At 40.1% G+C, this 25,778-nt stretch overlaps 1 protein-coding gene across 6 annotated transcripts in view; it reads left to right on the top strand.

The window, feature by feature from the left end:
- Positions 1-2,323: 2,323 nt before the first annotated feature.
- LOC120726439 (RNA-binding motif, single-stranded-interacting protein 3-like) overlaps positions 2,324-25,778 on the top strand; it is a 289,992-nt gene continuing 266,537 nt past the window's right edge. For 3 of the 6 annotated variants that reach the window (XM_040020026.1, XM_040020028.1, XM_040020032.1), the window contains exons 1-2: positions 2,324-2,616; positions 5,641-5,829. In XM_040020026.1, the coding sequence (XP_039875960.1) occupies positions 5,656-5,829 (174 nt within the window). In that variant the 5' untranslated portion in view covers positions 2,324-2,616; positions 5,641-5,655. The remainder of the gene's footprint in view (positions 2,617-5,640; positions 5,830-25,778) is intronic. The other 3 variants (XM_040020031.1, XM_040020027.1, XM_040020025.1) reach the window with 1 other exon arrangement.

Genomic DNA, 25,778 nt, shown 5'->3' with positions numbered 1-25,778 from the left:
TCCAAAGTCTCAAAGTGCCCCCTAGTGGGTCTTTCCTGTTTCTGCTCTCAAGGAGCTCTGGAGAACATCTGACCCCATAATAAGGTCTCTGTAGTTCACTGTGCTAATTAAGAGGGCACTTTCAACATGGGATCACAGGATAACACTCAGTGCCTAACACAGTTTGAGTGCATTAGCTGCTCTCTGTACCACAACAAACTGCTAAGTGTCTGCGAGGGTAAACTGACATCACAACACCAATTCACTGCACTGATTGTAAGACACACATAACTCCAGCCTCAGCACCACGCTATGCTCTGAAACACACACATTTACACTGAAATTACGCTAAAAACGAAGGCCTCAAAAGGCTACTCGATGCTCAATTTGCATGCCACCCTGCTGCAGCCAGAGCGATACTTGCATTTCAACACTGAAATGCAAAATCAAAGCCCAAATAGCAAATGCTTAATTCTTTTCAGTCTCTCGTGCTGTAATTCAAGTGGCATGGAGCACAAAGAAAAAGCTGGACAGCTTGCATACAGCAGCCTGCAAAGCGCTGCTGACTGATAATACACTCTGTCTCTCCATCTCCTCATAACTCCTTCCCACAACACAACCTGGCACCTTGTCCCACTGGCTGGCCCTGAAGGAAAACAATTACCAGAGAGGCGGAACAACAATACCCAGAAAACATCTGCTTGTGCCGGCTGGGGCCATCGACATGCCTGACTGTGTGTCCCTGCTGGCTTAGGCAGGGGACACATGCCTGGCTGAATATGGCTGATGGGCCCGATTGTACGAGGCCCCAGTCTCCTGCTCCTTGTGGCGCCTAACCCTCCGCCTGTTTGCCCGCCGATCCACCTGCCTTTCTGACTGCCTGTCTGCCTTCTCTGGCAGCGGCAGCTCTGTCAGAACAGACGAGGGTCCGCCTGTTAGAGCAGTTGTTAGTTTGGGTAAAATCCCTCCTGCTTGGATGAAACAGAGAAACAGTATGGCAGGACGAAAGGAAGGCAATGAAGATAGCACAATGGACCCATATTATGCATATCTCACGTTATTGTCCCATCTTTAGGGCAAACAGTGAATCTGTCTAAAATACTACACACTGTATATTGCTTACATATAATAGCACCTACTGGTTTATTATAGTTGCCTCCACCACACAGATAGGCTTACACTTTTTAACACTGACACACAGATGATAGCATATCAGACACTTATTAGTTTGGTTGTGATTTGGTTACCATCTTCTTCTTTTTTTTAAACCTTTTATAATTCAAGCAGCAATGCATTAAGCATGCATCCTCTTTGACATGCTCTTCTCAGAGTTTATTGATTTTATATCGCCACCTTGTGGCCATCATTGAGGCTTTCTAATTATTTGTCCACAGTAATTCTCAGGAAATGTACGTCGAAATTCGCAACACAAAGTTCAAAAATACAAGATAGAAAAATAAATAGTTTACATAAAATTTATTATGGCTTATTTTTTCAATTTTTTCCCCCAATTATATAGATTCAGCAGATTCATCGATCATTGTTTTGATTGGATTAAAGACGGCGTGTGTCCAAAATTGAAGAGTAATATTTTTAAAATAATAAAGAAATAATCAATGAAAAAAGGATGACTGTTTAACAGCTTGTATGTAAGAATTTAAATGAGATTCATTTGTGTTAGGTTACAGATTACTTGTATAACATACCATAACCATATCGTTTCTTTTACTCCCACACACTTACCCTATTCAGCCAAAACCAAGATCAGACTACTGTCACCGTGACGGTGATTATTATCATTTTAAAGTATCACAGCTTTGCAGTGCACACGTTACATAATAAATCTATTTCGACCTGCACTGCCTGCTTAGGTGTTACTGGCCCGGCTTCACTTCACCCCCAGCCGTGTAGGTCGGCCCCTCCCACTGTAACAGAGCTTTTGCTGCTTTTACAAACTGTAGGAAATGTCTCCTTAGAAGGCCTAAAGAAGGAAAAAGAATCAATTGTTAGTAGAACTAGCAGTTACAATTAGCAGCTGTGTTATACTCTCATTTCGTGCAGAGTAGTATGTCTGCTTTCTTTTTGCCATTTGTGTGAAAAAAGTGCAACATAGAGGACACTCGCTACGATTTCAAATGACTACGTTTCTTATAAATAATAACAAAAAAATAACATTAACGTTTTAATCTTTTTTGCTACTTTTCAGTATGAAAAGCGGCTTGCTTTATAGCAACTTTTCTACGACAGCGATGTCAAACGTCAGCTCTCTCGGATATTTCGAGGTGTACCTGAAGGCAGCATTTTTGACACGGGCTCGGTGTAACCGGGAGGTGGGTTTGTTTGATGACAGCTTGCGGGGACACGCCCGCCGTGACAGCAGCAGCAGCTGAAGCGGCTTGTGTGGCTTTGACATCGTGCACTGCCTCCTGGGCTCGAGCTGAGCGTCTCAAAGCCTCGCGGCCAGCTTTTGACGGAATAACTTCTCATACAACTAAATGAAGCGGTTGCCTGTTGTTGTGCCCCAGACTGCTGTGGCTTTCCGCGTCAGAGCAACAACAGAGATGTAAAGCAATTTGCACTACCGCATCTTCCTCTTGATATGCTTCTGACATAACGAGGAGCCAAGAAGTGACAGAGGTATTTCGGCATTCTTTTGGAACTTGTTTGTGTTGGTGTGCCGCTGCCGTTACGCTGTTGAAGCCATTGTAATATCACAGGCACAGCGCTAGGAGCGACAACCCCCTCGGGAGGATGTTTGTGTCGCTTGAAGTCGGGACGACGTTAGAAAATGTTTGAGTTGCTCTGGTGTGCATTAAGTGAAACGTCCACTGTTAGCTGCAGCTTCATTTTTAGCTGTGAGCGTGAACGGAAGACCTAGCAGGCGAGTTCACATTAGCAGCTGAAGAAGGAGAACTTTGAACACTGAATGTTGCACTGACCTCGGGCCTCACCTGCTAGGTGCCAAACATAGAGAGACCGGCAAGAGGTGTATTCTTTGACACGCCACACGCTAAGATAATCTTTGCAGAGTTAGTCACTTCTAGTCCCACTTAGTGCTTTTGTAACCTTTTTGCATTATAACAATTAAATGATAATACTCGAGGAACATCACAAGGGTTCATTAACGGGGACCAACAGGTGAAGTTCACCTGTCTGTGTCTGTGCCAGTTTTCACTGGGCTGCAGTGTTATAATGCTCAGTGAAAGGTCCTTCAGGACATGTATTTATGAGGCAGCTCATCTCAGTTGCAAGAACAACCAACTGACCTCATAACTTATTAATGGCCCCAGAATGCAAAATGAAGCAACTCAGATGCTAAACATCGACCCGATGCTGATTTCAGATCTGTCCTTCAAACGAGGTCACTTGTCTTTACTTTGTTTGTCTTCTGCTTTATTGTTCGGGGACCTGGAAAAACAAGTCCTCACTACTGAGATAATGCTTCCTTGCATGCACCACACTGTTAAATGATTTTTTTTTTTGTTCTAGATTATAAGGTTACAATTTAAAACATGTTGTTTGATCAGAATTTTTTTTTAAACATCTGTTATTTATCCAGTTTATTTTTTTAAGTGCTCTCAGTGTGACAAACACATACAGATTAGGAGAGAATTATTAGTCCCCAAAATGAAAGTTTTTCTCAAAATCTTCCCAAATGCTTTTTAACAGAGTAAGGGATTTTCAACATCCTATTTCTAAAAATATTAGTTCGCTTTAGATTTCCACACAATAACGGCATAATATCTGGGTTAAAAAAAACCCACCCCAAATGACCAGGGTTATTAGCCCACTGAAAACTGACCTTTTTTTGAGCCATAGCACAAACCACTGCTGTGCAATTATGTGCTTTAACGTTGCCCAAAGCTTGTAAAATAAAATGAAAACTGAGGTTTATCTTCCAATTTACACACAGTATAAACACTTCAGCAAAGGTTTGAGCTCACACCTGAGAAACCCTCATGACAACAACAAAATAAATCAGTTAACTCGAGAAAAAGGAGTTGTTGATGCTCACAAAGGATGCGATGGATATGCAAAGTTATGACACTGTTTCCAAGTGTCATCAACTGGAGTGAGAAGTATCATTAAGAAACTCAAAGAGAGCCACGGTGTACAGAACAAGCCCATCGGAGGTAAGAAGAGAAAGATTTCAAAGACCCTTAAAAGAAAACTAGTGATTAATGATGTGTTTAGACTCCAGAACAACAGCCAAGATGTGAGTGACTTAACCAAGTCTGGAATTGTAGTCTGAATGAAGAAAATCACTTGAAACCTGCACAAGAGTGGACTGCAAGGTTGCAGATCAAGATAAACTCTGCTTTTGCAGAAGAGACACTTTTAGGACAAACTAAAGAAAGAGAAACATTATGCATGCTGGAAGCACATTCTTCCAGTGTATAAAGGAGCTCTTTAGCCACAAAGACGCTTTGGTTTGGAGAAAGATGGGAGAGGTGTAAAACCCAAAGAATATTGTCCCCAGTCCCCACGGTGAAACACGGCGGTGGGAGTATTATGCTGTGGGATGCTTCAGTGTGTCTGGAACTGGGAATTTCATCAATGTGGGAGGAATCACGAAGAACGAAGGACGTGAAGATTCTGAAAGAAAACCTCAAGCAGCCAGCACCAAAACACAATAGCAACACAATACATACGTCAGCCCTGGTGAAGAACTACTTCCATAAGAGCAAAGTGAATGCCATTGACTGGCCTGCACTATCTTGAATTCCATTAAGAATCTGTAGGGTGAACTGAAGAGGGAAGTCCATGCCAGAAGACCACAAATTTGGAGGAGCATGTAAAATTCACCAAAAAAGAATAGGCTCAGATCAGGAGACGTGTGTGAGACTTACCTAAAACTACAACAAATGACTGTGTGCTGTTTTTCAGCAGATAGGATACACAATCGACTATTAGCGTTGGGTGGGCTAATCATTTTGACCCTGGTAGTTTCAGGGTTTCATGGATTAAAGTGATCCATTACATTCAGAATAAAACTTTTATGCTTTGTTTAACAGCACTTGGGTAATTCCCTTTATAAAAATTACATTTTCACATGGGGACTAATAATATTGTGCAAAGTCAGAGGTTAGGTTAGGATACAGTGCAGTGCCATGGGAAGGATAGCAAATCATTTTGTGCTGTGATATAATCATTATTATTAAGTTTTAATTATTTCATTTGTAGCTGAGAGAATGGCAACCAGAGCCTGATGGGAATTTCCTTGACAGACCTTTTACTTGTTAACTATGACTGAGTGTCCTCAAATTTTCCAGTTAGTCATGCATGATACCCAAATCCTAAAGGCTAACTTACCTAAACAGACTCCAGCTTTAATGCCATTTAATATTAGTGATTACACCCGTGCCTTTATTGATGTGAAATGTCTAAATGTCTCCCTTGTTTTTGAAAATTTTAAAGATGGGATTATATCTACCCCAGTGTTGTGTTCCAGTGATATGACTTATAATGCAGAAAAGCTCGAACGACTTTTATAATAAATACTGGAAATCGATAGTGATGTCAGACTGAGATATGTCTCAGAATACAAACACTGGTGCAGAGATTTTGTGAAAACAACCATAAATTGTAAGTCAGTCCAAGTGTTTCATTTATCCACTCTTTCCGTCATTATTTTCTGCAATCTCGTGCTACCATTAAAAGGCACTGCAGGGGAAGATGGAGGTCCAAAGTGGTGTTCAGCAGCCTGAGCCCTGCCCTCTGGGCTCTCCTCGGTCAGGGGCCGATCAGCAGAATGAAGTGGATGACAGACAGATGGATGCCGGTGGCAGGCCTTCCACTGACAACCACAGTAAGGATGCACAGCCAGCAACGCAGAAAGACGACAAAAAAGTGAGTTACAGGCTCCCACTGCTGCACATCTGCAGGCGCTGGGTCTGGGTGTGTCTGTACATGTGTGTGTGTGTGTTGAGTGATGAGATCCTGCCTGTCTGTTGAGCTATGTGGGAAATATCCTGTACTTTGAGTGTGTTTTATTTTCCAGTGCTTAAAAGCCAAGTTGCATTTTTTTGCCAATACATTTTTTTTATGTTGTGGGGCGTTTCAGATTTAGCCATTCGTATATTTTGCCTGTTTATGTTATTGTATTTTGCACAACTCTGTTGCTTGTGAAGCTCGCACACAAGAATTTCACTCGCATGTGCTGTACCAATGTACCTGCACATGTGATGTGACAATAAAAGTGATTTGATTTGATTTGGGTTAGGAAGAGCACAATGGATATTGGCAGCTAGCAATATTAGCCTATCCTAGCTATTTGCTGATATATTGGTATCAACAAATAATTTTAATTTCTTGCCCTATAAAAAGGGCGCTCTGCAGCTTACCTGTTTGCAACGCACGTGATTGGAATGCGACAAACACATTAGAGCGTTAGGCAGGCCCATCCATCCATCCATCCATCTTCATCCGCTTTATCCGAGACCGGGTCGCGGGGGCAGCAGCCTAAGCAAAGAGGCCCAGACCTCCCTCTCCTCAGCCACCTCCTCCAGCTTATCCGGGGGAACACCAAGGCGTTCCCAGGCCAGCCGAGAGATATAATCTCTCCAGTGTGTCCTGGGTCTGCCCCGGGGCCTCCTCCCGGTGGGACATGCCTGGAACACCTCACCCAGGAGGCGCCCAGGGGGCATCCTTGTCAGATGCCCGAACCACCTCAGCTGGCTCCTTTCGATGTGGAGCAGCAGCTGCTCTACTCTGAGCCCCTCCCGGATGGCCGAACTTCTCACCCTATCTCTAAGGGAGAGGCCAGCCACCCTTCGGAGGAAGCTCATTTCTGCCGCTTGTATCCGCGATCTCGTTCTTTCGGCAGGCCATGAATGAATAATCATAACTTGTTGCAACATTATAACACGTTTATTTTTAACCTACATTGCCATATTATATAAGTAATGGCTCATAAATAACAGCTTATAAGAAATGTTTGGGAAACCTGCTTGTTTTGTGTGCCTGAAAGAATAAATATCGGCCAATATCTTATTTTTAAATTCCCTATTAACAGTATTGGTCTTAAAAACCCTATATCGGACCGTCTCTAGTGTTAAGCGTTGTCAGTCCTCAATCATGAGCTTCGACACTTCTCCAGTTCTGCAAGGACATGTTTGCAAAGCATTGTTGCTTCAAAACTATAGTTACTTTTGCTCTCATGCCTCAGTTGTTTTAAAGGGTCCAGTCAACGCAAAAATATCAAGCACCGCTGTGGTATGGACCTGTTCCTATTACTTATCAAAACCCAAGTGGATTGTGCAGTTCCCTCATGCGAGCGCTCATTCTCAAACATATCAACCCTCTGCCATTTTGGAGCCCTCTGCACGTCCAAGAGTGACAGTAAAATCCTCACTGGCTGTGCTCCATCTCAAGGATGTCAATCATGCTTCTCTGGCAGGAGCCAGAACCTCTTTCCGTCAATCAGCCCGAGAGGCTCTGCACGCCTCAGAGCAGAGAAGAGATAGAGGCAGAATAACCACAACAGATATCAAAAACATTCACTAGATGACTGGACTGACTGCTACTGGCAGCTCTGAATGGGTTGCTTGTCATGGCTTGCTGTATCAATTTTGAGTTCTTTGAGCAGAGTTTGAGCGTACAGTAATCGACATCACGCTTTAGGGTTTCCAACTTAGTGAGGTGAAAGGGCCCCTGAAGCATTAAACTAACATCAAAAACTCATAATCATATAATGCAGTTATTTTAGGTTGAGTTTCAGCTTGTTATTGTAGCATTTAACTCTACTTAATATTAGGTATTAACCTGAAGGAAGTCTTTGCACTTATGTCTAAAATGTCTGCAGTTTAATGAGTTAGGGGATTTTTCTGCAGCTGCGATCAAATAAAGCAACTATTACTTCAGTACTTTTACTTTCACATTTAATGCTAGCGACCTCATTCTTGATGAGCTACATATTTGATTTGGCGAATATGCCCTTCCTGATGCATCCCTCTGGTTTGTGACTGACACTAGGACTACACTGGCTTGTGGCCCTTTGTCTCATGCCAGGAAAGAGTACTACAAATGTGATATTTGCTTTGAGAGTGAAGGAGTTGCTGTGAGTCTTTGTGGACTAAGAGAAAGCATATAATAAAGTGATGATAAGAACTGTACTGCACGAAGAGTCAGGAGTGGCAGAGAAGTATGTAAGGGCAAGACAGTTGTGAGGTGTGCAGTAGGATTGACAGATGGGTTCAAGGTGGGGGTGGGATTACATCAGGGATCAGCTGTGAGCCCTTTCTTGTTTGCACCGGTGATGGACAGGTTGACAGATGAGATCAGGCAGGAGCCTCCGTGGACTATGATGCTCACAGACGACATGATCTGTAGTGAGAGTGGGGAGGAGGTGGAAGAGAGGAGGAGGTATACTCTGGAGAGAAGAGGAATGAAAGCCAGTGGATACGTGTGTGGAAATGAGAGGGAGGGCAGTGGAACAGCTCAATTTATAAGGCAAGGCTGACATGGTTTGGACATGTGCAAGAGGAGCGATGGTGAATGTATTGGACAAAGGATGTTGAATATGGACCTGTGGAATAATGGAACTGTAACAAAAACACCCTTTGCTCATGGAGCTAGTTGCTTTGTTGCAGTTACTGCAGTCTGTGACAAATTCTTGTATAAGTTGTAATCGTGCAATAGTACTGTAGGATAACATACTTTGTGACCATGCAAACTTAGATTATGTTCGCTATCTGAATCCTTTCAGGTAGTTCACTAAAGTCTCTTATTACAGTCCTTTGACATACACATGAATACACACCCTCTATAAGACTGGATAGAAGATCTCCTGCCTTTGAGGTATTCAGCACAATAAGACCATCAGAATTTCCACACATACACTGGTCAACCACCTGCAGTTGGTGTGAAGATTTTATTTTTCAAACCTCAACTTATGCCTTTTAAATCCAACATTGACTCGTCCATGTCTGCTTTTATTGTCTACTGACAAATCAAAACCTTTGTACAAATATCTTACATTAATGGCTGTAATGATAAATGTTGCCACCTTGGAAGGCTGAGTGCAGTCTGTTAATGTCGAACAGGGGCATTTGTCAGTGTTTAGCTGTTTGTGCTGCACTGTGAAGCAATGGGGCATGAAGGCTTACATTTCAGAGAGCAGAGGTTTTCTAACAAGCTCACAGTGGCAACATTAAACATTAGTTTTTAATTTTACTGTGGGTGTTTCCACATAAGCAGACAACAAACCACAACATGCAACAAGACCACTGTTGCTGTCATTTAACCTTTTTCTAATTGAAACAAGCAGAAGTGGGCATTTTTTTATCCTTTTAAATTTTTTTCACCATTCTCTGTTGTTAATTAGCAGAGTAGATAATTCTAATAAGTGGTGCATTTTCACAGAAACATCGCCTGGGGACCGCGGGTCCCAGTGACACTGGCCTGACCAACTGTTTGGCGAGCAGGCCACTGCGGCCGTGGATTCATCGATTCCTCTGGAGTGTTAATTCATCAAGGTGTCATCAGTGGAAATGGACCACTGCACTGTCCTTGTTAAAGGGTGCTCGCCTCTCGCCTGCCCTGTTGTTTATTAGTGATACATCATACAGAATGAGGTGACACAGTTTGGCCTGTGGGCGCAGGCTTAGAGCTGCGGTGGCATATAAGGTCATCATGAGTTCAGTCAGCTGTTGCATAAAGGTTAAGGAAGTTAGGTGGCGAAAGTATATTTTCCCGTTTGAATCCCCAGACTGACCCTGTATTCCCAGGAATAAGAAAGTAAAGGTTTAACATTTGTTTCAACCTGATGAAAAACCCTTTAGTGAGCAATTAATCCCAAGCTTGTACTTTTAATGTTGCATGCTAACTGTAGGCTGTTCTTTTTGAGCAGGCTTTTTTTCAAAAAGGGCATTTAAAATGTCTCACCAAATGTTTTTTTTCAGCTTGGTTGTTTTCTATTAACACCATGGTGTCAATTGACCAACCATAAACTGAGTTATAGGTTTAATAATATATAATTGGTATCCTGGATTTAACATTTGACCCCACTTGATTCACCGTTGATAATCCGTATCAGTGGATCAGAGACACCAGGATTCACTATTTTAATCTTGCGTCTGTACTATTATTACATGAATATTTTAGGGTGTTTGTTCATAACTAAACATTTCAGACTGAAAGGTAACTAACATAGCTTGCTACTTCTGCAGTAGCTTGCTACTTTGTTTGGCCCTTTGTTTGGACATTTGTGCACAGAAGAGACTCCAGCTGTTGTAAGGTGTCTTTCTGCTAAAGGTCAGCTGATGACCAGACAGTCAAAAGTCACAGCATCTGATCCACCCTCGGCAGTGTGCCCAGATGTGTATGGAGTAACTGACTAATGTAGGGAGTGTTCAGACCACAAATGGCTCTCTGAAATGACCTGTCAGGAGGAACGAAAAATTAAAAACGCCCACGAAGAGCCTCTGACAAGAGAGAAAGAAAAGTCTCAGCTCAGCACCCATGCATTTTGTAGAAGAAACACAAGTGTTGATTTATAATGTGCTGAATCTGATCGTGCACTTAACCCTAACGTGGTCCCGCACGGATATTTGCTGTGCCCTTACCCCCACGTTGATCCGTGACACTATCTCAAGTGCAGTCCGTGACCTCTAAACGACCCTGAGGGATTCTTTCAGTTGCATCCCTCACCATGATGAATCGCCTTGTGCGAATTATTCTCCAATTAGCTCTGTTGAAATCTCAAAGCATCGGCCCACCACTGCTGATGAGCACCAGTGCTGATTTGAAATATTGCACTAATTGGTGTCATAACAGCCTACTGACCTTTAACTCATTAACTGCACTGGAAGCAAAAATAAGTCGGCAGTGCAAAGCCTATGGCTGCTTGTAGGAGTTAGCTTGCTGAGCATGCAGTTTTTATAATTGTTCTCTACAGTTTTCTAAAGGGGCTGTCTACGTGAGTGTGTTAATGCCTGTACCTGTGTGCACTCTATTTTTTACGGACAGTTTATTTTATCTCTCATGAATGTAAAACCGACTGATCTATTCCTCCCTCGATGTGGTAATTTGTGTTTTCTTTCCATTAGAAATGAGTCACTGGGGAGTGAGCTTTTATGCGTGGAGTGGAACAGTCGTACCAGTGATTATTGCTGTTATATTTGATTACACAAATGACAAACATTCAGGAACAGAGGAAGCAAATTATGTTAAATTGCTTCGACTGAATTTGTGTGCACTTTCAAATGAACGATCCGAAAATTGAAACCTGTGCAAATGTTACTGGGTCCAGATTTGAATGAATTTCATGTTTGCTAAACTGTAAAATCAACCTGAGCGAGCTCAAGTCAGGTTAGTGGAACTTTCTTGACTTTGTGATGACTTGTCCAGATGCTGTTGGTGCACTTGCTTAATTACTTCTTGCTCATCGTGATTATTAAGATAACTGTAAAAAAGCAGATGGCATCTCACCTTGCTAGGCAATGTGGCTTCAGCTGCAGTGCGAAAGCTTGGGATGTCTTCTGTTTATATATATCATTATCTGTGGTGCCTAATTTTTTCGATTAACATTCAAGTTCAGCACGATCCAGTGAAAGGTGATATAATAGCTAATGTATCAAAATGCAAAGAATATGTGAGGAAAGTAAAGTGAAAGATTTTGTCTTCATCAGCTTTTGCTGGATTGAACTGAGTGCAGTGAGTTGAGCCAAATATGGACCGACATCCTGAGCACCACCTCCGCAACCCCCCTTCGTCCTCCACTCTACAGATTACCTTGGCGGTAGCTAGCGGGGCCCAGATAATTACCTTGTGTTATTTCTCCTCCCACACTTTGCTTTTGAACTTGTAGCTGCCTGGCTGCCTCAGCTCTAATAGCATCCCGGCATGCCATCGATCCCGCACCCTTCCTCCGGATATGGAGGGGTAGTGGAGGTGGGCTGATGGTTGTGGAGGGAGGAGGGCTAGTCTGTCCCAAACCTCTGCAGGTTTCCTAAAGCGCAGGTTAATCAAAATGCCAGCATGCCTTATCATAGAAACAGCACAATGTGCAAATAGCTGTAATATGCACATTAAACAGCACATTACAATGTGCTCTTTGCAAGTGGATAAATTGAGAACTGGCACCTTGTCAAATACTAAACATTCACACATACAAATGGCTTCCAGTTTTTTCCCCCATGCAGCAAATTAAACCTGCTATAACTAAATGGCTTCCTGTGTGAAGACTGCAGTTATGGCAGTTCAAAGACCTCATAATAGTGACCTTTAAAAAGTCTTTACTGCTTTTCTTTCTTTCTTGCTGTTTTTTTTTTTATTTTGAGAAAATTAAAATCTGCTCAGCTGTGTCAGGAAAGTAAAATAAATTGGAAGAGTGGTAGCTATAATAGTTTTAGATATGGTGTGATGTTTTAATCCTTTGACAGCACAAATATTCACTGCCACGCGCCAGAGCATTTCAAGGAAAGTGTCTTTAGAGACAGTCATTTTGCAGAGAGGTGAGTATGATGGCAGAGCATCTCAAGCAGATGTGGTAATCTCATTACTGTAATGCATCCCTAAGTATTATAGGAAGCTGCTTTTTTTAAAGCTAATTTGATATATAAGTGTATTCAGAAAGCATTTTGTCTGTTATTCTTTGGAGAAAGAATAACATAAAAATAATGTCCAGATTGAATAATGAAATATTTGGTAATCCTGCTGTGTTCTGTTTCATGAGCAGACCTGTATCAAGATAGACAGGTTGACTTGTCAAACAAAGCTGTAACTAATAGCATCAGTAATAGCTCTATTTAATTTTGGTTTACTGTCAGGTCTTTGGGAAGGTGCCTGCTGGCTTACTGTCATATTGGCACGGGTAGATGAAGCTTTTTTTTTTTTTATTGTTGCTTCTCCTCACACTTGTGAGTGTGTGTGTCTCTTTTCCAAAGATGTGAATATATAGAATATGCACCTTCCAATTTTAATGGAAGGGCTTTCTAAAAGAAATTATTAGACAGTAGAAATAGGTGTGAATAACTTGATGCTGGCTGAATTTTGTGTTTATGCAGTTCAGTGTCACACTTGAATAGAACATAAGGGTGCACAATTAATTGAATTTTAATCTCGATCAGGATTTTGACTTCCCAGAATTAAATTAAGATGATCGAGTGATATTAAAAATGTGTCTTCCACCAGTAAGAACGCAAAGAAAAAGCAAATCAAGTTCTTTGTAAATCAGCACCTGACCATGTGCCTAGAGTACATGTGCCAATCAAAGCTGTTCTCTGCAACATACAGTTTAAAGTTTTCTTGACTAGTCTGGATGGCAAAATTCAAATGTTCGGCACAGCAGGGGGAAGGGGAAGCTCATCCCTTGAAGTGGACTGTTTGGAAGTAGCTCAGATTTAAGGCAAGTGATGTTAACCAACAACAAATCATATGCTGAGAGTGGTGTAGAATTGCGTCTGCACCCCAACGCAACACAGCTGAGTTATTCAACTGCCTGGAAACACACCACAAAGTGCAGTATGATGAGTGCATAAGGCCAAGAAAAACAGTGCAAAGATCTCTAATGTGGACACGTCAAATGTTCAACGTTATCTCGGACATCGCATCAGCTCACAAAGACAAGTGAACTCACCAGTGCATCACATTCAGTTAGATCAAACACACATGTCCACTAAACACTGCAAGTAATGAAGGCTTCTGTAAAATGGCCAGCATAGTGGACACAAGTTGCATTGTCCCCACCAAGCAATTAGTTTGCTTCGGGGGCAATAATTGCGCTGTATGCAAAACATTGCAGGGGAAATGTAGAGGGATTTCACAGCTGTGGAGTACTTTTGAATTTTGTTTATATCCATCATGCAGGTACACTGAAAACTGTATAATTTAGTTCTAGAAGATGGACTCTGCAAAGTTTTAATTAACAGGAATGTAGAACAATGCAGGTAAAAGTTGTCCTCTGATGATTTCATTTGGTGTTAATTTTTAGTACAATTTTTGGAGTTATATGCATATTTCTTATTTTCCTTCTAAGAGATGCACCGAATTTAGGTGAATAAGAAGCCCATATTTTATTTTTACATTAACAATTCTACATGGGTCAAATACAGCAGCACATGGCAGTGTTATATTACATGACACACCAATCAAATATTTTTTTGTTCATAATTGTTCAGCCCTAAGAGAACACTGATATTTAGATTTTTACTTTTATGACCAATAAAAATGTAGCCACTGAAAATGGCTTACATTTGATCATCACATATGAATCTTCTAACTCTCGTTGCTCATTTCTGGCTCTTTAAGTGCAGGCCATCTCTCCTGCATCAGAGACTTTAGTACTGGAAATCATAAAAAGAGAAAAGGTGTAACTTAGTGATATGTTCAAAACCAGAATTTAACCTCTGCAATTTATTCATCAGTACAACTCTAATGACACACTCTTGCAACACTGCTTAAATTTCCAGCCTCAATTTAGTATGGTACAGTATTCATATGAGCACCCAGTATAGGAAAAACTGCATCACAGAGCTATGCACGGGGAACCATTGTGCTAAAGCTGAATGATTCTAAATAAGGCAGAAAGAGATGTCACTTGAAAGAGGAAGTTAAAAGAGTCTAATCAAAAAATAAAAACTATCTGTCATCTGGTTTGATACACTTTTTTGATTCAGGCCCCCACAGTGAAAATTAAACTCTGTGTCCCTGTCAGGTTATTTGAAGTAAATATATCTTCTATGGAGTGCCTAGAGCATAAGGTAATTGGGTTACCTCCTGGTTTGGTGACCAAGGTCATACTTTAGCCCATGAGCTCATGTATTAGGGACGGATGATCATTAGTGGAGAGTTGGAACGGCATTGCCATTTGGTTTTTGAACTGTTTGCTCTATTTATAATGGCTGTATGGATGCTTGTTAACATCAGCTGACCAGGAATTGATGTATCTGAAGAAAATAGTGATGCACATTTAAATGCAAATGGAATCTCTGCATGAATAGTAATAGATTTGCTTAGATAGCGCTTTTCAGGAAACTTTATAGGATGCTGTAATAACCCCTGTAACACTATACTTTAAACAGTAGGAAAAAACTTATCAGTGTGACTGGTATGCAGTCTAATGTGTTTTATGACGGCCCCTGGCTATTTGTAGACGTTATTTGTGTTCCTGCTTGCTATTTTAGTCTATTGGCTCTTTAATCTGTCATACAAAAGTACAGAGGCTGATCAAACATGTCAAATGCGTATCATGCATTCATGTATCAAGATGCAACCTTTCTTAGCAGCTCTATTTATCTCTTATTGGTGTGTTTTGCTACTTTATTCAAAGCATATACTCTCAGTATAAACATAGACAACGCATGGACCTTCATGTGTTCACAGTGACAATCACACACACGGTGACACACTACCAGCAGATCGCAGGCAACTTATTAGCTGCTGTCACAACACATTTGTCCCTCATCTGTTTGTGGGAGCTGTCGTGAGCAAAAGGTTGCTCTTTGCTGCAAAGTGGCAAAGTGAGGTCCTCACTGTGTTTTGCATTCTCTCCTAATGGAAAGCGATGGCATGGGCCATGGCCCCTTCTCTCTGTGGCCCTGTGCAAACCAGGGTGATTTCTGCCTGAAAATAGCCCCGCTGTCAGCTCGCCTTAGTTGCCGGGGCAGTTAAAAGAGTCAGTTAAGGGGATCAGTGCTCGCTGGAGTGTGTAGCTCAGTGGCCATGACACATGGCTTTGTTGGGATCACTAGCTGCTCCTAATCCTCTTGACACAGATGACCAAAGTGTTACCAGTCATGACTCCAGTTTTGCTTGTCTTTAACTTCGTAACCGGTTGACCTTATACCTGTACACTTGCTAACAGCATGAACAGCTGTACTATCATTTTTTTTTTTTTCTAAGAATTTTTTAAACCATGAACTGCCTTAATAAAAACCCTGCTGCTGTTATAGATTTAGTTCATAATGAAATATTTGTTGGACGTGCAGCTTGAGTTACAGGCCGGCAATTTGGCATGCTAACATAAGCACGAGAATGCCCCATTTAGAAGGCCATCTGGAAAATCCTCCGCCGTGATTAAAAAAAAACAAACAAACTGCCTCTTGCATTTTTTTTTATGAATTGTAGACCCCATGGATGTTTGCTGTGTGTCTGCCACACTTTAGCTGTGTAGAAGTATGCATGCTGTTAGTGGTTTGTGTCTGACTCAGTGTCAAGGCTGGAAACTGTTCACTGTGTTTGTGATGACTTGGCAGCAAAAGAAAGGTCAAGGAAGACTTGTGCAGAATTGCCAAATGTGCGAGATTAGCAGTAGTCAGTTCTGGTTTCCATAGGGTGAAATTCTCTGGAGTTTTTCTGTGTTGCTAGAAAATGTGTTTAGTATTGTCAAATGTGGCTATAAGCCAAAAAAACAAAACAAAACAGAGCATAGAGTAGGGTTTGGCGATCACTGCTTCAAAAATTAAAATAGGAATATTAGTTGATAGTATGTAGTTTGTTTTGTTGCTGTTTTATATCACAGATGACGGAGGCTAATCCTTTTGCAATATCAAGATAGAAGCTTCTGATGTGCAAATCACTTGCAGAAACCATCTTAAAGACGGAAAGAAAAAGATCAATGTTTGCAAATTTAGTCTTAGATGATTTGATTTTTTTTTTTTTAAATGAAAAGCTAGTTACAGAGTATTCTCTCAGAATAAAAGAATAATGATATAAACCAGATGTTCGTATTAGATATATTAGTTAAACACTCCATGTTTTCCATGTTTGTGCAAAAGTGTTTTGTTTTCTGTGTGTGAATTTCTGTTGCAAGGTAAAAATCTAATTAAAAGTGTCTTAGAAAGGTGTTGGACTACCATGTGCTGCCAGAACAGCTTCATTGTGTATTGGCTATCTGTCCAAAACCTTTCATAGGTCTTTAACTGATTTGAAATCTGCTGACTACAAAGTCAATAGCACATGATTCAGATTATTGTAATATTCAGTACCTAGCAGGGCTGGTCTTGGGTTGAATCCGCCAGCTGGTTGGCATCTGCCTGTTCTCCCTGTGCTTGCATGGGTCCTCTCTGGGTACTCGAGCTTCCTCCCACAGTCCAAAGACATCTGCGGGGTTAAGTTGATTAGCAATTCTAAGTTTGCTGCAGGTGTGAATGTGAGTGGTTGTAAACGACCCCCATTTACTGATAAACTCATACACTAGAAAAGGTGGGGGATGCTATCCCAGAAATGGCTGCTCCCATCACTTAAATATTTCATTATAGAATAAAGGTGCACATTAACAACAACCTTGTATTGATTTAGCAACCCTTTACTCTGGGAGGACAAGTGGGCACAAACTATGTCAGCAAAATGCAGCTTGCTATAGGGAGTTCAGTATGTACAGGAAATTAAAATGTGTTTCTGCCATTTTCTAATACAAAAGATATGCGTAGGGATAACATAACGGACAAAACCTTTCCAAACAGTTGAACAGTGTAGGAAGAAATCAAGACTACTTATCCCTTTTTCATGTTACTTATGCAAACTGCTTGTGCTTTATATCTGTTTACTTGGTGCCTGGTTTTCCAGCTGAAAACTGGTCCAAGTAAGTGTTGAAATTTTCAGATTTAGAACTTAAACACAGCTGTGGATAAAATGTTAGTTATTTTTCAGAACACTGGGAATCATTTTGTAGTGTATATATTTAATTCATATTTATTTTTCTTAAAATTAGTGTCTACATGAATTTAATGCTGCAAAGAACAACAAAACCCTTTTACTGTCAATGATGCAAATCATCCCCATGTGTGAATGTGTATTCTTGTCACTGTAAGCTTGAAATGTCCGTACATAGACTAGTGGCTTTTCAGACCATCTTCAGGATGAGAGCGTTCACATGGGAAGATGACCTCAGCGCTGTTAAGTCCAGTCAAACAGATGCTGCTCTGTTTGGTAGTGACACACGTGCTAAAATATTTCCATTAGGACAATCTGTTTCTACTCAGAAATGTGTTTTGATTAATTATTATTATGGAGCACTTACATCAGTGTTTTCCAGTGTTTAGATGAGACTTGGCTTGCAGTCTTCATAACACCCTTCTCGAACGTTTTAGTGAATACATATAATCCCAACCAAATGGAAAACAGAAAAAGAAATCACAACATATAAAACTTTTTTTCTTCCAATTTCTGTTCTGTAATTTCTGCTGTGCGCTGGAAAATTCCATATCTATGCTCTTTTACACATTAACAGAATTAACAGGAAGTAATGATAAGAAACAGGTGACTGTGCTTTGGCTATGAAGTATTGGTGGTCTTGGTGCAACATTAGCTTTACTGACAACAGCCAGAGCCCAAATAAATGTACATAAATAAAAGAGACACATCAAAACAGCTTTGGCAATGTTTCTTCACCTTAGGTGTGATATGAGAGATTCAAAAACCACTGGATGTTGTACTAAAGTATAAACATCTCCAACCCAGACAGAAATGAACATCTGCCACATGTCTGACCACCCATAACACTTCACTAAAAGGAAAAAACAACCGTGCAGTTGCTATCATTTGCTCACCTTAGCCTTGGGGTATACAACGGCTGGATGAGATATGCTTCTGTAACTGACGTCGAGTCCACAATCATGATGAAACCATATATTTCTGTTTTGCTGCGCTCCTCTGCTCGCTGTGTCTGTTCAAACATGCACACAGGGTGATTGAGAAAACAGAGGAAAGCACTAAAGCATGAAAATGTACTTACACAAGTGCACATACCGTATGTTAAAAAACTAAGGAAGCTCCTAAATCACACATTGGATCTTAATGAATGAAAAGACCTGACTACACTAACATGCACACAAAGTTATCAAAACATAATATAGAGAAGTTCAGGTTACAGCACACACAGTTTGACGTCACAAATAGTTGTTGACTTTTGTATTAAAGCTAGAGGGTGAATTATGCTCCAGAAGTTGTCAGAAGTTGTTCTTTTTTTATTTGTTGAAAATGGTTTTACATCTACAGTCAATAAATCAACTGTTCTGATAATAAAAATAAAATGTTGTCTTCTGACCAAATGCAAAGATTGGATGGCGAGCCAGCCTGCATGCCTGTCTGAATGTACACTGATTACATATCAGATGGAAAGCTTCCAAAATACTAGATATAGACACAGATAGTGTTAGCGAGCTAGTTGCCCGTGAATGGCAAACAAAAGCGTAGACATTAGATGTATAGTTCAGCCGATAACAGCTTTTGTTGTTTAAAACCTTATGGAGCAAAAAAGCAAGTGCACAAAGGAAAACTGATCACACATGTAAGATGGCCATGGTTACACTATTTTATTTTATATAAATTATATTACTATGATGTTGCAGGTGGTCTGATGTTAACTTGTCCTAAGTGCTAGGGCCAATGGCATGCATAGTTGTATTGGGGATTAGCAGAAAGAGTAATTCGTGCATTGCCAGGTAGTGTTTCTGAGTACATTGCAATGCTGATTCTATTGCAATAGGATAATGTGGTATGTAATTATTCTTATAGACACATAAGCACACAAAGAGCAGTTGTTCACACTTCAAATTTTTGACTGTCATCACTTCTGGTTATAGCTGGGTGCTTCTTAATGTTAATTTTAATCGACAGTATTTTAAAACCAATGGAAATAGTCTTTTTCTCTCACAGCATGATCACTCATAAACCGTCAGATAGCACATGGAGTCGTTTTGCTCTTTCCACACGCCAGACAGAGCTAGAGGCTTTGCATCAAATGTAGACCATGTAAAGGATGGCCTATCATGTTGCACAACTGAAAACATATATTTACTATACACAGTTATTAGTGTGCGTTATTGTGGTTGATGCAGCCTATTTGATGAGCTTCTAATCATTTGCTGAGTTTCTTTCAAATTGCATGACAATATAAAACTTCCTTGGAGTTTGTAGGTTTAAGAGCTAGTGTTTATTTTATTGAATGCTGTATTTGTTTTTACATATGTGTAAGCTTATCTAATCGTTGAAGAGATAATTGTAAAATGAATAAATGGAAGTGATGAAGTTTCATGTCTATTGATCGGGTTTTAAGACCGTCTCAACATGATTTTCTTGATCTGTCAAGACCTGGACAGTGCAAATTCATTCATTTCTTTCAGAAGAGTGACTTTAGAGAGAGACCCAAAATGTTTAGATGGAATTATGTCAGTTGTTTGCTAAATCAAGGAGACACCTGAAAATATTCCTTAAGGACACATTACAGATGATATTTTTGATGAGTGACCTCAGGATCATGTTTGAAGACTGATAAGAAAAACTACACTTAATAAATTTAATTTCATGGTTTGTGTGGTAGCTACTGTTAAGAGCACAAGTAGCCAGTTAGTGAGTGGGCAAATTCTCGATGACTCCATTCGAAGCAAAAAATGTATAATGGATATATGGATAGATGGATCCCGACCCCGCTACATTACTTTACTCTAATACTAGGGCTTAATGGTGCAGAAGCTTCATTGCCTATTAACAGTATCATCGTCTACCTAATATACTCAACACAACTAGGAAAAGTGGCAGTGGCTTTTCAACATTTAAGAGGGAGTATTGTAACTTGTTGTTATTAACTGTCATCTTAATAAATTATTATTTTTTTGCTCTGTTCATAATTTGACATGATTTGACATCATTATTTTCTATTTCTGCTTTGCTTAATGTTTCTTTTGAAAATCAAAATTTTTTGAGGTCCCAGGGGTCCCTGGCCTCTTGGACATTCATATCAGTCAAATGAAGGTAAAAAAAAACAGCTATACCTATGAAAGATATCCCATAGATTCTTTTTCTTTTTAAAAGTCACATGTAAAAATCATTTTATGAATTCATCCGTTTATCCGCATTGGGTGATTGTGTGGTTAGCTGTATGCCTCAAAGGGGCACTGTTAGGGCACCCCACCAGCTCTTTGATAAAAAAGAGCCAACACCTCCATAATCATCCTTGAGGTCTGTAATACAGACACGTATATATATATATATATATATATTCACATCTCATTAGACTGTTTGACTGGCCTTCTTATTTGCAGTTTTCAGACCGCACCTGCCCACTCATTAACACTACTGATAGAGACATAACACAAGTCATTACTAGAGTGGATAATGGTAAAATACCGTACTGGCTTTTAACTGATTGGCGAAATAAAACGACATCCCCGTTAATGCATCATGCTGAGCCGTGCTACAGTTATGTCATAAAGATATTACTGTTTTAAAAGCTGTTAGAAAAGCTTGGCTTGTGTGTAAGCACAAAGGTCAGCGGACTGTGCCCTGTGATGGTGTGTAAATGAAATGGTAATAGAGGGTTTCATCACCATTACTAATTACTGAATGACAGTTTACTCACTAGTGTGTAACTGTGTCTGTGCGTGTGTGCATGCGTGTGTGTGATAGGCCTAATTAGGTAAACTCCCATTACACTTAAAAGTGCATTACTGCTGCTCTTTTGTAAAGGCTATAATTAGAGCGCTGCGGAGAGTGAACAGTAATTAAGTTATTTCAAGTATTATTAGGCTGCTTGTTATACGAGCCAATTGTATTGAAAACGATGGAATACATATCTGACTCTGTGCCACAGCTCTGTTAACTTTATAGATATTAAACCAAACAGCTATTACACAGTGTATAATTTGAGCGTACGCTATATACATCTTGTCTTCTTCTGAAGGGATTTCTGTTTGTGAAAATTGAGATATTATAAGAGACAAACTCAGCCTGTGGAAAAAAAAAAAAGACAAATGACAGCACAATTGCCAATTGATATGCTCATGCATTTCTTGTCTAAGGCTCTCAGCCTGACTTGGCATTTTTGTGCATGTGTCATCCGATGCCTGCAGTAGCAGCAGCATGAGCTGCAGATCCTCTACCTAATCCAGATTGCCTTCTAATCCCAATCACACTCTCCTCTTCCAGCCATTGACTCCATTATTTCTCAGCAGTTTTATGCAGTCTGTCTCTTTAAAATTCTTATGATCTCAAATCATTAGAATTATTGGAAAGGCCCCGGACACCCATAAATGATCGACTTCCCTCATTTTGCCTGATTATACTTTCATTCTGGCATTCTCGAGTCATATCCCTCAGTCTCTTATTAGTCTCGCTGCACATATTATATCTTAAAATGTCATCAGTATTTATAATACTATTTAATCAGACAAACATTTAAGTGCTATAAACTGTATCTTTTCTATGAGCATCGTGCTGCTCTTTTCTTCCTCTCTGGCAGCAGATTTAAGTAACACTTGTAATGATGTTAATCACTGTCTTAGGAGACCTTAACAGGTCTTGAAGGGGAGAGGAGACTCGGTCACTGGCACATTTGCACGAGGTTAGCAAATCTCATCGGAAGGGTGGTGGGGTGGATTGGGAGCATGGGCTCTTTTGCCAGGAGAGCTGTAGCAGATCCTCTTTACACACTGCTCTGAATGGACCTATTTTTAGCACACAGGGTGGTTTTCTTGGACAGAAAGATATCTCTTTGTTGCACAGTTGTGCTCCGTATACTTAATCATTCTCAGTGGAACCACTTTAAATCTTTGCGTGCACACAGATTGTGTCGATTTGTGTAGAAAGTATTTTTTGTTTTTATTGACGTGAAAGGATTTATTGAGATTGAAAGGATAGCAATGTGACATCTAATTGCATATAATTACATAAATAGGTTTAACAAAGTGTAATAGAAGATAATGGCATGGCTCCAGAGAGCATATTAAAAGAACGTGCAAAAATGTATGTGGTATTAAAAAGTACACAAACTGAACAAGTGTTGGGTAATCATGTAACTACATGTTATGTTGGTCAGTGTAATGGAAATGTTACCTGTTAATTACAGGTTACCTGTTATAAACTAGACTTGTTAAGGACTGAAATTAGCTTTTCTATTTTTTTAATTGTATTATCTGGTAGGTATGGCGTGCTGCATGACGGGCCTGTAGCTTGGGTACTGAAAAATATGCAAAATATGTAATCTATTGGTTTCTTAACTGATATCTGAAATTTATCAGTGAGGTAAAGTTCAGCCTCGAGGTTGTCGCAGTAGGCTGCAAAAGTGGCCAAGAAGTATTTTAAGGTAGCACCTGGCGAGGTGTGTGAATGGTAAACTACCCATGTCTATATGAGTGACAGACCAGCAAATCTTATTTGAAGTATATGGATTTCAGAAATGAAGGAAAAGGAGATACAGACATGTCTAGTTTCCCCAGACGTGGAACCCAGGATGAATGTCATGCCCAGGTTTAGCAAATCTCATTTACACATTTCACGCAGGGAAATGTCCCTCTCTCCTTGTGTTCCCTCTGTCTTCCCCTCCCATCGCAATAAAATGCTTCATACTTAGCAGAACCATGAGCCCGGAGGCTGTGTCTCAAAAACACAACACACAAACACACACACACACCACACACAAGGAAAAAAATCCTTAGTTTTACAGTTTCTTTTTCTAGGTTATATTAACTCATTCTGCATGACCCATGTTGATAGGTGGACTTGCATTGCTTACATAGAAGAGTGCAAACTGACAGCTTGTTTAAAATTCAGGTGCGTAACTAACTTCCATTGAACAAAGCTGCCATAAATAACAAAGGGAGTGTAATTTAAATATTGCTAAATCTAAATAAAAAAAAAAACAAGTCAGTTTCTAAACTCACTTTGTTTGCATTACTTTGAGTGGTGGTTAGATAGCTATAAATAGCATTTGTTCAAAAACAGTCTACTGAAAAGCTGTGGTTTCAATCAGTCTTGCATGCAGTCAGCAATTTCAGACTAATTTCTCTAGGTTATGTGTGCATGTAGGTGAAGAGTAGGTAAGTGTAGCTGGTCGCTTTATGTGCAGTTTAAGTGTGTGCATATATTATTTTCCTCCGTATATCTGTAAAAGTGCAGTTATCCACACTTTATTACTGCCTAAAACTGCCTTGGCTGGATCCCAACTGTCCTGGCTGTCTCTTATTTTGGGACATGTTTGTTACAGAATGAAAGGAGTGTTTTGAGAGATGATCACAGACATTCTCCCTAGAGAAATCTTAAGGAGGAAAGTGAGCCTATTTTCAGCGCTGTAGCAGCGGAGAGTGGGACTCATTATGACTCACTCAGAGCTGAAATGCTCTGGATGATGTCTGAGTCAGACGTGAGGGCCAGTGTCCGCTGCCATGGTGATGCACAGCCAAATGTAAGTGAACTCGGAGAGCAATAGACATGGAAATGAAATGAGGGAAGCTTAAAAGGGCCCCGAGGCTGCTTCTCTATTGTCATGATAAAATTCCGAGAGCAAGAGCTGGTACGCTAAAGGCACATTAAATGTGCATAGTTTTTGTGTAGTTTTTAATTGCCTGGTGAAAAATGTAGGAAGAATTCAAAAATATGTCCAAATTTCTTTGATTAGAGATGCCAAGTCCAAATTGCAAACCTTCAACACAATACCTCAGCAAAAACATGCTGTAACCACAGAAAGCCACATCAAGCAGTATTTATTGTTTTATGTTCAATACTTGTTTTTCTTTTCTCTTAAATGCATTATAATTGAATTACCACAGTTACTTGGATTTGGCCTCCACGCCACCTTTTCTTCAGCCTTCAAGATAAAATTCTAAAAGTTAAGTCTATAATACAGCTTTACTCAATCACTTGCCTCTTTCATGCCATGATTCTCACTTTGGCACCCTGAAGCTTCTGGCTGCGATCCAGTACAGCTTGCATTAGCAGGAACTCGCACATGCATGAGCTGCATTAAAAAGGAGCTCAATATCTCAATATGTGAGAAATTAATGTAGAGTTTTTGTATTGATGGAGTGTGGCATTTGGCACTGATGCATTGAATTAGTAAATGGTAATTGCAAGTGAAATATGAGGAATTATTCTGTCAGTAAATCCAGTGTGGCACCTCTGACACTCACCTGGCACCTCTGACACTCACCTGGCACCTCAGTGTCCTTCTGTGTGCAATTTGACACGCGTCTTAAACTTCACAGCTTCACTGTCCAGTCAGCAGCAGAAAACTGTGATGTAAGGACAGAGCCACGTAACAGGCCAGCAGATATTAATCCGATGTGCCTGGCTTGGCCTGGGCAGGTTGGCCTTAAGCCAGGGTAAGATAGAACGGGGTCAGATAACAGCACGTGTTCCTGCCAAATCCAGCAGGTACAGCATGGAGAGAGGCACATATACCTTGCACATGTGTCTATCTCCCTTTGTTTCTCACAGTAAGATACATTTTTCAACAAAGGTTTTTGACAGCCATCATCTAACGAAATCTGAGAGCGGTAATTGTATTTACTAGTGAAATCAATAAAGAATAAGTAAAGTTGTAATTTTAACGCATTGATAAAGGTGTGCTAGTTTTTAAATAGTGAAAATTGTCAATCAAGTATACCTGAGATTAAAGTAATACCTTTTAAATGACTCAAAGTCATATTCCAGTAAACAAGATATTTGTTCTAGAAAAGAAAATTTTATAATTTTTGAAATCTGAAACAGAAAAATTTAGACCGTTTTTAGTACATGTTTATTATTTTGTTCTCTCTGTCAAAGTGTGCTTAATTAGCAGCACAGTTTCTGAAAACAGTGTTGGCAGAACATCGAAATGCAGTTTACAGTATTACAATAGAAGAGAACAAAATGGACAATCAAATTTCAACTCGGTTGAGTATGCAAACTAAACAGCTATGCATCGTTTGTATTCACTGCCCCTCATGTCGCTATATGTGAGTATTTTTACTTTTCGGATGTTGCAGCACTGAATTGGTTAAAGTAAATGTTCAGAGCCTCACCGACTGGCTCACATTGCAAGAGGAAATGCATCTCTGCATCAGACTCACCTGTCAAACAGTGATCACATGTTTTGTTTCCTT

The sequence above is a fragment of the Simochromis diagramma genome, unplaced genomic scaffold, assembly GCF_900408965.1.
Source record: "Simochromis diagramma unplaced genomic scaffold, fSimDia1.1 OVJJ01000753.1, whole genome shotgun sequence".
In the NCBI taxonomy this organism is placed as follows: Eukaryota; Metazoa; Chordata; class Actinopteri; order Cichliformes; family Cichlidae; genus Simochromis; species Simochromis diagramma.
The sequence above is the reverse complement of the archived record's forward strand: the minus strand, read 5'-3'. Positions and strand labels throughout refer to the sequence as shown.